This window comes from Natrix helvetica (assembly GCF_964273705.1).
Source record: "Natrix helvetica genome assembly, chromosome: 4".
Classification (NCBI taxonomy): Eukaryota; Metazoa; Chordata; class Lepidosauria; order Squamata; family Natricidae; genus Natrix; species Natrix helvetica.
The window spans coordinates 35,210,790-35,225,195 of record NC_138550.1 but is presented as its reverse complement, the minus strand read 5'-3'; the positions used below and the strand labels follow the sequence as shown (position 1 = coordinate 35,225,195).

Genomic DNA, 14,406 nt, shown 5'->3' with positions numbered 1-14,406 from the left:
CAATTCAAACTATGCCAGGCACTGCCTGGTGATTTTTTAAAACAAGTTTACGTTTTTATAATTGAGGATATATACATAATATTTGCACATTCTGGCCAATCACTGATGTATTACAGTCATTTTTCAGATGGTATATTACACCTTGCAGAATGGGGCTCTTGGATTGGAGACAAGAGGTAAATTCTTCTTACACCATAAAATGGTTTTAGCTTCATTAAAGGAATCTATTGTGAAATAATTTCTATAGAAAATAATAATTACACAGCTGAAAATTTGAGCATACAATAAATTTGTTGCCTACAATGGTTTTCAGGACACAGTGCATGAACACTGAGGGGGGGAAATGGATTTTTAAAATTATTCATCTTAGAATTCAGTCATCTTTTTGTCCTAGAACAGGGGTGTCCAAACTTGGGAACTTTAAGACTTGTGGACTTCAACTCCCAGAATTCCCCAGCCAGCATGAGTTGAAGTCCACAAGTCTTAAAGTTCCCAAGTTTGGACACCCCTGTCCTAGAAACTACTTGATCATCCTTGATCACACTGTGAGATAATGACATTGTAAGATGATTTCTGCTATGATGTTGCTTGATACATCTGGACATCTTAGCAGTCTTCAATATCATCTACTGAATTATTATTCTCAAAAGATTTATCCCAGCTATGTGAGCTGAAGTAACTTTGTAGGTAGTTCTGTTTGAACTTCAATGGGCATTTTTTAGAAAGCAGTGCTGATGTCTATATGGTAATAGTGACACTGGAGTATTTATTAATCATTCACATAAAATCTACACAAATTTGTTAATCGTTCACATGAAAGACACAGCAAGAACAAGAAAAATAGTTACATTTAGAGCAAGCTTTAGGGAGCTCACATAGTGTTAGTATAGGGTTAGCATATTATTCTCCTGAGTGGTGTACTCATGAAGAGGCATGTATATATAACAAAGAAACACACTCTGTGATTTAAGCAGGACAGTGATCAAGATCCTAGTTGCAAAAGGCTAATTTGAGTTGAAGATATTAGGCATTTTCAGAAAAACAAGAAAGTTAGCCACTGAAGACTATCTCTCCAACTGTATGTATGCTACAGAGAATTATAACTGCTCAATATCAATGGAACTTTAGTTATCATTTACATTTATTTATCAATTAAAATACAACTTCAATGTATTACTACATTCTTTAGAATTCTATTCCATATTTTCTTTAAAGTATATACTTTAGCAAATCCTGATCCAACCTCTGGAGTAATTTGGAATTTATCAAGGTAGATCTCCAAAAGAAGCTCAAACCAAAATGAACTATTCCTAAACTTTCAGACCAATATCAGATATCTACAGTAAAAAGTTGCTGATAATATGTTTGTACAAATTTATACATTTATCATAACCCCTCCATTGAAAGAAACTACAGAAAGAAAGGGGCATTTAGCATTTAAAAATGATACTTCTCCCCCATCGTGATAAATATAAAACATAAAACTGCACACATAGACTTTCAGTTTATATTATTTAAATCTGGTGTTTCTTAAACTGTAATTGCTAAAATGGTGTCGTTTATTTGCATAATCATCTATTGACAGTATTTTCATGGCAAATGACACAAAATAAATTGGCAAAATGGGCTCTTTAATATGCATCAAGGTGAAGCCGGTACCACTATTACCATCCTGCAAAGCCATCAGTCTGAAACTTGCTAGGATTTCTGTCCTGGAAAGACAACTATGAAATTACATTCATTTTTGCTCCCACAAAATGTTTGTGTGCTGATTTATTTATTTAACATGATCCTACAGTGTTGCAATCAAAAGCTACTCACACAGGAAAAATATGTACCTCGAAAATAGAAATAAAGTAAAATATGATAATGACACATTAAAATAGAAGTCTACAAAAGGAAAGCTCAGTCTTCAAGGGCTTGTGAAAAAACGCAGCAAAACAGCGAACCATCCTGATCTCCAAAAGAAAGCTTGTTCTGCAAAGAATCATAGCTGCAACCTATGCATAAATAGGACCTAAAACAAGATCTGTTCTCCACACAAGTCCAAAAACTAGATAAACAACCCAATTTTAAAAATGACTCAAAAACTTTATACTTGTTAATGGATTTATTGTGGTAAATGTCCAATGCAAGATATTGCCTCTAACAGGCACAATTTTGTAGCTAATACTAATGGGCTGGAAATGCTTATTTTTAGCATACCATAAAAAGATTATTTTACTTAAGGAGAAACTATATATCAAATCTGTCCATAATTAAAATGACTGCAACAGACACTCAAAATAGCAGTTGTCTTGGGGTTTAATGTACAAAATCTGCTGAATCCCCAAGATTGCCACAACTGGCAGTGCCTAGTTCCCAATTTGCTGCTCACCTCTGCTCCTATCTGTGCTTCCTTTGGGTTCTGGAAGAGTCCACTATGTATGGCTGGGTGATTACTTTGGCTCCGATGTTCTTAGACTCTGAACCTTGGCTGGGGCTCACATTTAGTATCAACGTTTGTGGTTGTTCGGCTCAAATGCCTGTAACTTGTTATCCATCTTGCTTTTTTCAGCTCATTCTTTCTTACCTACCTACCATACCTGGGATTCTTTCATGCCTACCTACCATACCTTGATTTTTTTGAGCTCAAAAGTCCCATTCAACATTTGATCCTCAAATTAGTGAAACCTCTTTCCCCAACAGTCCATTATATTTACGTTTTAATCTTTCATTTTACCTGGCATTACAAACAGCCTTCTTCCTTTAAAAAAATATACAAAGTGAAAGGGAATACAATAGTACCCACTCAAATAGTTTATAAGGAATCTAGATACTTGCTTTAAAAAGCTTTTTCTGTACAATTTAAAATCTTATTTTCAATCCTGCAAACATTACTGCAAAAAAGTATTTTTCTAGTTCTATGTACTAACTGAATTGCAAACCTGTCATTATTTATGTTTATGTAAATCCCATTAGTTTTAAATTTAATGTATGTGTACATAATGGAAAGCAAATTATAGCTTAGAAATCTGACTTCCACACATTAAAATATCATATTCTTCACAGGGTAAGGTCATCACTTTCAATTCCTAAAATATAATTATGAACATTCTCCTTGAATAGATCATATTGTAATCCTATGAGCTTTCAATGTCTAAATGTAGCATCTTTATGTTTAGCTTCAATTCATATTGAAGCTCTTCAAGTGTTTCACTGAAATAACTTGTATTGCCTACATCATACATTTTTAATATTGGAACTAAGTATATTTCTTGAATATTAATATGATTCTGAAAGCAATTAATTATTAACAGTATTAATTATTAAGACTACTAAGAGTATTTACTAATACTCATAGAAATTAATTTAATATTAAATAAGTATTAATTATTTAGTAACCAATTAAGAGTATTAAATACAATTTATCTATTTAAGAGCGCTAAGGTTTTCATTCATTTAAATGGCAAATAAATGAAAAGCATGAATATAATGCTGGGTAAAATATCTTAACTACCCTCTGCTGTTCTTCTATTTAAATGTCTGAGTTATTGCTAGTTTATAGTTTTAATTCTTTTTTTAATTGTAACTAAGCGGCAACTCTGCGACAATCAAAATAATAATAGTAACAATAAAAAAATCTATGGATAATGGGTGTAGAAGTGCCTAGAAATAGAAAAATAGAAAAGTAAAAACTGGAGAAAAATCACAAAATACAAAAAGCTGCAAATAGAAGTAGAATGACTGTGGGAAATGGAAGCAAGGATAGTAGCAACAATAATAGGTACCTTGTGTGCAATCCCAAAATATCTAGAGTACCGCTTGAATACCATCAGGATTGACAAAATCAACATCAGTCAATTGCAAAGGGTAGTTTACTTGGAACACCTTACATTCTGCTATGATACCTTTAACGCTAGCAAGCATCCTATTCCAGTCCAAACGTCTGGCTGTATGACCAACCATAGTAATAATTAGTCTTAAAATCTTGGCACATGACACACTATATTTAACTGTGGTTGAAAAGAAAGAACGTGTAGATAATTGATGTCACAATATCTATGACTAGGAGAATGGAAGACAGAAAATTGGAGAAGATCATAAAGTATTAAGATCTGAAAAACAAATTTGAAAAGATTATGGCACAAACCAATTGTAGTGGTACTAGTGGTTATCAGCCTACTGCATGCCATACCAAAAACCCCTGGATGACACTTAGAAAATCTGTGCACTGATAAAATTCCCGTTAAAACAAAAGGCCACACTGCTCGGATCCACACATATACTCTGCCAATTCATTATAACATCCAAGGTTCTTGGGAAGAACTCAATGAAAATGAAGGCCAACGCTATAGCTAATGAACTGAAAGCTGTGATACAACATTGTTGTATATATAATAATTTGATTGCCTAATATCTGAACATCACAGGTCTATCAATCATACATACAGATTTTTTTAACATAGAAATTAATTAAAGAGAATTGGTTTAAATTGCATCCACTTCTATTTAAAATGGTTGGAGCATCTTATAGATTTTCAAAATGTTGATGCTTTCAAAGTAAGTAAAATGGTCCCACTGTTAATATTGGCTGTAATATTATATTTTACACTACTCTATCCCAGTGCTAGTATTTATGATCTTTACAAGTGCAAAATCTATCCTCTCTATGCTATAATAAAAATGCAGTCAGAGTATACAAGGGCAATGTTTTTTGTAATCAATTGTAAGGAAATTGCATATTCAGAACAGTACTATGGAGAAGACAGGAAAAAACTGAACATTTCTGTCATAATTAATGATAACAATCCAGCTTATATGACAAGTTGACACATATACCATGTGTCAGAAACAGTAGAAAGATCTTTCTATAAAAATAACACTGGTTTTCAAGCAATATTTATTGTTTGAGTCTAAGAATTAAACATAAATCACTTTGGATTTTGATCCTAAACATATTAATATGGTAAAAACATACCATTATTACCAAATGAATTTCAGGGTCTAAGGCTCTGTTTTAACATACACTGATTGCTTAAATTTCAATTTTTGAAAGGTACTACATTAATTTGCCAAAAGGATAGTGTTATGCTAATGTTATAATACTAGGTTGACAATAATATAAATAGTAAAATCACCATGGCAATCTTTAATACTATAATTAAATCACAAAGACTTAAATGATATTTAGATTTGAGTCTTCTTATATTGTTCACAAATATATGACTAACTTTCCATAATGTTTCCTCATTCTTGTGTATATCAAGAAAAAAAATGTAGAAAACTTTTGAAAAGTTCCTTTATACACACAGTATACGGAAGTTCTGAATAAAATGTCTTGTTTATATCTGTTCTTCTCTGTAAAAATCTAGTATGCCAGACAATGTAAAGTCATAAAATTCGCAGAGGCCAAACCATAGTAAAGTTTGACTTAGGAGGCTTAATTAAAAATGAAATGTTTTCTTACATAAAAATGTAAAAAGCATGGGCCTCTCCATACATGTAGGACTGAACGCAAAGATAAATATCTTTAAACAATATTAATATATCCCCCATTAGCTTATCCACAAGACGCTCAGTTGCAGCATCTTCAATACAATAGATATTTCCTAATTTCTTCTGTTATAATAATCACATTTTATCTTTTATTGAAATTAAAAAATACTTTAGTCACAACAGGAAGTTCAAAATCTGCATTATATTAACATGTTTCTCATTTAGACCAATACTGACATCATAATTAGCTGAGAATATCCATAGTTATTTGGGATTGTTAGACAATATGCAATATACAGCATTTTAGTAATAATGTGCACCAAAACTTCACATGTTTATCATGAAATACATAAAGCAGCCTAAAGAAATTCCACAAGCCAAACTTTATTTTTGTACTATTATTTCCATAATCTCTTGCCTTTGGCTGGATTTATTAATGTTGATACTAGTTGAAGTATATAACATATGGAGGCAGCTTATCTACACCTGCCATAGCTGATAGTACTGGAGATTGTTGAGTGGTCCAGATGGTGAGCTTCAATGGCAAGAATTTATCCTTGAGCAGCACACACATAAAAATACTTATCAACACACATAAACAGTAATCAAAGTCACATGTCTGAACACAATAACTAGATCAATAATATTGGAAACCGTTTCCCAGCATGCTAAAATACATTGGCCTAAACTATTGCAATTATTTAAGACTTTACAACATTGGAGATATATCTATGTATAAATGTGTGTCTGTGTGTACTGTCTAATATAGTAGTCTGAAGAATAGTGGTATTATGTAATATGCAATATGAATTCTTTTGAAGTAGGATTATATTCTATGTCATCAGATAGTACAATGAAGAAGTATTTAATGCAATTAATGTATAGTACATTATATCCTTAGAAAACACATAAAAATCATATCATTATCATCAAATTATATGACATAGTTGTATTATATATGGTATAATATTCCATTGAATTATATCATTTACTGTTGGTTTGGTAGTGACATTATACCCACATTTTCTTAAAATAAATGCCTGGAAACTTGCTGGAGTTACAGTTATATTTCTTAAAACATTAATACTCTCATTTCTAAATTATACCTAATATGAACTGCATTAATTAAACTAACTATGGGATTCATATCTACTTTCTTCATCTATATATTCTTAAAAATAACTAAGAATTATGTGGATTGATCAATGCATTGGAAGGTGATCAATTTAGTAAAAATTAGATTATGTAACATCAAAATGAGAACATGCTATTGGACTGAAATCAAGATTAAATCAATAAAGAAGAAATAATTTTAAAGGAGAGAATAAAATAAACATATTATTTTTTGAAAACTTGTTGGGGAACAATATAGTGTTTCTTTACTTCGGTGCTTTTAAGTAAACACTAGAGGACCATTCCAAACACGAGTTAATTATATTCTGAAATTTTCCTTTCTCTTTTCACTATTTCATTACTTTTAATAAAAATAAGGAGGGGGAAATATACATCTTATAAATGAAAAAATACTAAGCCACTAGTTACTGATGCTTTGTAAAAACATGTAAATAGACAAAGAAAGTGAAATGAATCATAAACTAAGTAGACATCCAACAGAGAATTTCACCATTACAATGCTGGATTAATATCTATGAGAATAAGTGTGAATAGGAATTACACATTGGTCAGTTAAAGGACATTTATTAACTAACAGTGTACACAAAAACTTTATGCAAATCCATCAACAATCTAGGTAGATATGATCCCACTTAACTATTACATGTTTCACAGTCTGTTTCTTTTTGGAATGAAATATCCAAAATATCCTGTCATAAAATTTTGAATTTAAGTGGTGAACCCCAGAGGCTGTTTGATATAGATTAACTTCAGTCATTCACTAACTCGTTCACGTTTCTTAGAATAAGTCAAAGATACAATAAAATGTGAATAAAATATCAGTCCGTCACTGAGAAATGAAAATGTCTCCTACTTACCAAAAAGTATGTTTTCTAATACTCTCAGAAAAGAAGATATTTTAAATGAACTGAAGATAAAGCCTGAGAGTGAGATGTTTTCTAGGTGCCCTGTAATGTGCCTACCAAAATTTGATATACAATATTGGATCAAAAATGTACAGCAATAATTTTCATGGCAATTACTGACTTTCCAGATTTTTCTGAACAACAAATCTCCCTAAATGGAGAAAAGTAATCCTATTTGCAAAAAGATTAAAAAGTACAAAAATCCACTTTTCAGGATATATATATATATATATATATATATATATATATATATATATATATATATATATATATATATATATATATATATATATATATATATATATATATATATATATATATATATATATATATATATATATATATATATATATATATATATATATAATGTTGTAATTGTACTGATAAATAAATAAAGGGAGACTAGGATAGATCTATTTCGAGCTAATTAGCTCTCATCAGCTAGCCATACCCTTACTGGGATTAGAACCCGGGCTGTATATATCTTAGGCAGGAGTCTTAACCACTAAGCCACGGGTTCTCTTCCTTATCAGTTGAGCCAGGGAAATAGGTATGTATTTGTGTTACAACCCCTGGTATGACTAAATATGGGAGGAAGGTCACTACTCCCTCTTTCTGTCCTTCGGCTTATCACAAAGACCATGCAGGCAGAAAACCATATTTTTATTTTTACTGTTGCCTTTTTATATTTGTGTTGTAATTGTACTGATAAATAAATATGATATATTGATGGTGCCTTCAAGTTAATCATGACTCTCTTCACTGAATGAACAAATTCATGCAGTGTTCATGTTTTGAAGGTAGTTTGCAATTGCTATTTTCTCGCTCTGAGAGAGTTAAAAGACAGGGCTAGATACTATAGATTCTATAGCTTCTAGATAAGTTCCTTTAATCACTAACCTAAACTAGCTCCCTCTATAAAATCGTGCCCATTTACATGCAGTGGTGGGATTCAGCCAGTTTGCACTACTTCAGAAGAACCCGTTGCTAACTTTCTGAGCAAAGAACTGGTTGTTGGAAGAAATCATTAGGCCAGAGAACCGGTTGTTTAATTATTCAAATCCCACCATTGTTTACATGGTACCTTACATCAACCTAGATGAAAATATGTCACAGCACTTATATGTATAAGATTATTAACTTCTGAATAAGTAATCAGTGGGCTTTTTTTACATAGAGAACTATAACTCTAAGCACTTCTGTTAACAGTTATATAAATTTAATGAATCAAATCAATCAATTGGGCACAATTGTACAGCTACAGGTTTTCTATCTCTATGTTAAAAGATCTACAGATTGATTTATAGACTTTCATGTTAATGCTCCCCAATGCAATGGTTCTAAATCTCACATTTATTAAAATAGTGGCCAACATATCTAATTGATATTACAGTAGTGATACATTATTTACATAGATATAATATAAATATTATAATTATTTATTTACAATCTACTTACTAGTTTCACTAATAGCCTAAAAGTTCATGAGTTTGTACATAAGAGTACTGTCCTATTCTGAGAAAATTGGTATCAAATTCCACCAGCCAACTATCCGAAAAACAATACAATTGTACCGGCTCTCTCCCTCCTTCCCTACATTGAGTAAGTCTACTATTTTGGCAATTTTAATATGTTTCTGTTATATTTTTCTTCTTTCTGAACTGCTCTCCCACTCAATTCCCCATGACCACTTTAGTAATTGTGTCCCACGTTTTCCAGTTCTACAGTAGTCTTAAAGGTGTAAGCCTGGGGGGCAAACATCAGAATGGGTGCACAGCTTTATGTGAAATTCTTACAATGTTGCTCATTTTAATGTTTTTTCTACAGTACTGTATTTCCACAGCAGCTATGTTTTCATTGGACTAACCCACCACCACTTCAAAATGCCTTCACTGGCCAACTGTCATTAATTTAGACTTCAGTGGAATGTAATGTATGTATAACATTAGAAGAAGGAATGACTTATTTCCAAAATTATATTTTTGAAAGGAAAACCTATTTCAGCTATCAGGCTTATAGTTATCACAAATAAGCATGTGTCTATCTGCATCCACATAGCAACACTAGCCTCGGTCCACTGGTAAAGGCCACTGATTCCAATCCAACTTACTTTCTAATGTTCTCTATCTCAGCCAAATGGCATTTCTGATTCCTTGAAAATTTTCCTTTGAAGCAAAAACAACTATTAAGGCTTTCTATCTTGTTTAAGGAAAAAAAATTCAAAGCAGAAAGTCCTATGATTCTTCACACTCACAGTAAATAGTTTTGAGATGACACAAAAATAATTAAGTAGGCATATTTAACATTTTTGGCAACTTTATTCCTTTTTTTAAAAAACACTTTTATTTGGGGACTGCACAATCTACGCTATCCTATATTGTGGCACTTTTTTTTCATTAGATAAATCCCACTGTGGGTCTTACTCTCTAGCAACCATCAATTAAACTGCATTCTTAATCGAACCCCTGAATTCAGGCTTTCCTAGTCTTTTTATGTTGCACTGCAATTAGTTTTCTTAAAAATGCAACCTCACTGCTGCTTAAAGACACAATAATTAAATACTGCAATATTATTTACTGTATCCCAGTAAAAAGATGGTCTTTAGACAGTTAATAAGGGGGCTCTCCAAATGTGAAAACACTAAATCCACTACAAAGATTCTGCATTCATTCCAAGGCCGACACACAAAGCAGCTCTCTTCAAGTAATACAAAATGTCACCACAGGCTGACGCTCTTTCTACAAGAACAATGAGAAGCTGCATAGTGTAGAAAGAGTACAGTTTGCAGTTTGCTTCTCCTGTTCCAGTCCAAGCTAATACACAAATAGTTTCGGAGAGAAACTTGAAAGAGTTTCTATGCAGGCTATTTCTATGCAGGCTATTTCTGTAGTCCCGTTTACTTTATTCCTGAAAAGCTTAGGAAACAATAGGAATCAAGCCAAAATTTCAGTGGAAAATCACACACATTAGGAATTCTACCATATTTGAATAAATTTGCTCCAAAATGGAGCTGATTAATGCAAAACCTGTGCTTGTTCTCAAGATCCTAACTGATCTTACAACACTAAGAAGAATATTCCAGGTGCATCTCAGTTCTTTGCCTGAAGACTTTCCAAGTGTCTGCAAGCCAAGAACTGACATAATCTTTCAATATCACCACCTGTCATTCGTAAACACTCAACCATCCATAACAGGACGATATATATTTTGTCCCTAAAATTCTGAAAATAGTACAACGATGAATTGGACAGCATCCATGAAGCTGGTGTGTACATTACAGGCATAGAAGCGAAGTACATAAAGAACTATATAGGTGCAGAATAGAAACAGCAGGAAAGTGTTCCAATCTAGGGAGCCATTTATTGAACCGCATACATGGTAATTTTATCTAGAGGGCTTCCTATAATGATATTTAATCCTTTGAAATCAATCGGATAGGACCTACAAATCTGCACTGAATTTTCAACTAGCCTTTGGTTTGAATGATCTTTTACTCAACCCTACCCCCCCCCCCCGCCTTTTTCCGCCAGCTACAGACATAGTACTTGTGATTCTTGGAGCTAAAGGACATGGTTGTTGGTGTTTGGTGTGTGCGTATATGTGCAGAGCAGATGAAGTCACCTTGCTCTGCTCTCTCTTGCACAACCAGTAAGGCAACTTTTGAAAGGAGCAGGAGAAACCCACCAGAGATAAAAGGCTGTTCTGTACCTGGCAAATCTTGCTCAGCTTCCCAGAGAACTCAAAGGGGAGTTGGCAGGCACATTTTGTTTCCTTTTTATAACAAAACCCAAGCAAATGAAGGACAACAAATAAATAACTATTTTTGTCATTTGTACAATGCAAGGGAGGGAAAAGGGCTAAAGATTCTTACATTTGAATTTAAAACAGGGCAGCCCCACCTATCAAAGGCTCAATGTTTAATGGCCCATGAGGTCAGAAATAAAGCTGGCCAAGATCAACAGGCTTCTCTCTCCCAAATGAATACACGAGAGTGGAACCTTAAACGCGATTTAAGGCAGGAAGGAGGCGGGGGTAGGGGGGCAGACCAACCCGAAAAAGAAATAATAAATTTTAAAAGAGACGGAATCGTTTTCAAAGGTTCCTTGACTAGGATGCATCAGGTCCACGCAGGATGACGATCTCCACTTTTCCACCAAAGTCTCCATGAGTTTAATAAGTGAGGGATTGCAGTCATGCGGACGTGCTGCAGCATACGGGTGGGTGGGAATCATAATCTAAGCCACACGCTTCTTTTTAGCCCGATCGGTTCTGATCAATCCGCCCCCCCTCCCCTCCTTCGCCCCACACAAGATAAGCCGCTCGATTTCTAAAAGCGCGCAAACGCCGAGCTTCGTCCGGAGCAGGAAGCCGGTTTCCGAAGGGGGAAAAAAGCACCGCGATTAACGGATCCAGAACCAGCCAGAGCGCCCCACAGAGCCACCTGCAGCCGCAACCCGGCTCGTCCTCCACCCCCCACTAAAGTTCCAGGCAGCCGAGAAAGAGCCAAAGAAAACGGAGGACCGTAAGGCCAAAGAGCTAGAACCCTTCAACCGCTTTCCCTCCGCGTCCCGTCCCCCCAAGGCGCGCCTGTCCCCCGGCCGGGCGCAAGTTGAGCTCCGCGCCAACCGCTCCCTTACCTGGCCGCAGGGAAAGGGCAGAAAGCAGCAACCCCAGGAAGAAGAAGAGCGGCGTTTGCCGCTGCAGCCGGCAAGGAAAGCAGGAGGCGACGGCGGAGGGCATCTCCATTCCGCCTCCCCGCCAGGCGAACGGCGACTTCGGCCGCTGCTCCTCCCGAAGGAAGGAACGAAGGACGAGGGCGCGGGCTTCTTTTCCCCCCAGAGAGAGGCGGCGACGGCGGCGGCTTTCTTCTCCTAAGAGGAACCGCAGCGGAGGCTCCGCAACTTTCCAGCAACGGGGTCCAATGAAAGGGAGAGTAGAAGCCGAAGTTGGAGGCTTCGGAGGCAGCGGCCGCTGGCGGCTTCTTCTGCGACTGAGGAGGGAGGCACGAACGAAGGAGCGAGAGCGCGGGCGAGCGAGGCGCCAATCGCGACCGCTCCGAAGCAGGTGGCTCTTTCCTCTGGCAGCCTAGCGGCGCTCCAAGACCGAAAGCTGAAAGAAAGAGGCGGGGTCAGCCAGGGAGGACACGCCTCCTGCATTCGCTCAAAGTGCCCGCTCCTTTTGCCCGGAGCCGTTTGCCAGCCTTCCGACCAAGCTTTTCTAATAGTCAGCGAGGGAAGGTGCCGGGGGGGGGGGGGGGGGGTAAGGGAACGTCGCGATTTGGCTGTATAGCGGGGCAAGAGCGCATTAAAAGTAACCGCGGGAGGGGGAGGAGGGCAGGCAGGAGAAAATGCGGAATGGAAACCCGAGACGCGTCTTGATTTGAGATCGGCCGGAGGTTGGCGGGCTGGAACGAAAAGCCCTGGGAAAGATCGGGCAGGGAAGGAATCAAAGGGCAGCATTTAGGGGGGTCGCCGGGTTTGGGGAGAGTGGGAGGCGATGGCAGCAGGTCCGGCGAAATTCTAAGGGCGTGTTGATGGCAGTAAAGTTCCCACGGTTTGCAAGGGACCTTACTACCCCCAGGAAAGGGCAAAGAATGCAGCCCTCCTGGAGGCTCCGAATCCGGCTGAAGGGCGCCTTATTCCGGAGAGAAAGGACGAGAGGCGGGAAAGGAGGGGAACTTTGATCATCCCCGGGATGGAAATCGCTTTGGATTTTGTTGATCCCTGGGGTGGGGGGATGATCTTAGCAGAGATTGAGGCCACAACGTGGCGAGACTGAGATCTCTTGTCAGAAACGTGCGGTGTGGGCAGAAGGCAGCATTTGCTACCTCGGAGTAAGCGCCGGCTTGCAGGAAATTCTCAAGGCAAGAGCGCCGCGGCTGTAATCCTTGGTGCATCCAGTTGAGGATAGCGATGCCAAGATCATTGTGGCTAGGTGGCCAGGAACGGGTCTGTCTCAGTGAGACTTTTAAGCTAACAGGTACAAAGAGAATGCAGTGAGGAGGACAAGGGTTTTTCTCTTCGTTTGGGCCGATCTAATTGCTTTACAGGGCTTCGTCCCAAAGGACTACAATGACTTTATGGCGAGTACAGTGTTTAAATTGGTGGATACAGTGTTTAGATTCTTAAGTAGGCGTTTTCCCAGGAGATCCATGTGGAAATCTCAGATGTTCTCTGATACTGCCAAAGGCTTTGGTTAAATCGGTAGGTGATAGATGGAAGGGTGAATTGGATCTGATTACTTGAGGTGGGGGGGGGACTGCTGCATTCTTCTTAACTCTGCACTGCCTAGCCTTTGGTTGTTGTTGTTGTTTTTTAAACATAACTGTCCTGTTGATCTTAAACAAGCTAAGCAGAGAAATAGGTTCAAAGGAATCCTATGTTCCTTTCTGGGATTGCTTTCGTCTTCTTCCTTTGCTCTTCCCATTGCCTCAAAGGGGCTTACAGTGTCTCAAAAAAAATCTCTTATGATTGGACTAGTTTACCCTAGTGCATTTAAACTTGCATACGCAGGAAAATAGTTATATTAATAATTATTGCATACTAATTCATAAGTAGATTTTTCTCTGCCTTTTTTAATTCCAAGGGATATTTATGAACCTGAAGGGCAAATCAGCATCTTCCAAGTAATACTCTTGTGATACTTTGTTCTGCAGTTATTTAAATCATCTTTCATTTGTATGAAACGACTCACATGACATGAGTTCTCTTATAGAGATGATAGATAGATAGATGATAGATAGATAGATAGATTGATTGATTGATTGATTGATTTTAATATGCACCATAGTTTCTAGAGTAAAACCTAGAAAACCCAAAACAGAAATAGATTGAAAACAAACTGGGCTCTCCCAAAGCATCATATATATTGAAATTATATAATTTCCTTT

General features: G+C 36.6%; 1 protein-coding gene across 2 annotated transcripts in view; it reads right to left on the bottom strand.

Annotated features, from left to right (window-relative positions):
- ALCAM (activated leukocyte cell adhesion molecule) overlaps nucleotides 1-12,593 on the bottom strand; it is a 132,159-nt gene extending 119,566 nt beyond the window's left edge. For both annotated transcript variants that reach the window (XM_081952178.1, XM_081952179.1), the window contains exon 1: nucleotides 12,155-12,593. In XM_081952178.1, the coding sequence (XP_081808304.1) occupies nucleotides 12,155-12,263 (109 nt within the window). In that variant the 5' untranslated portion in view covers nucleotides 12,264-12,593. The remainder of the gene's footprint in view (nucleotides 1-12,154) is intronic.
- Nucleotides 12,594-14,406: the final 1,813 nt, after the last annotated feature.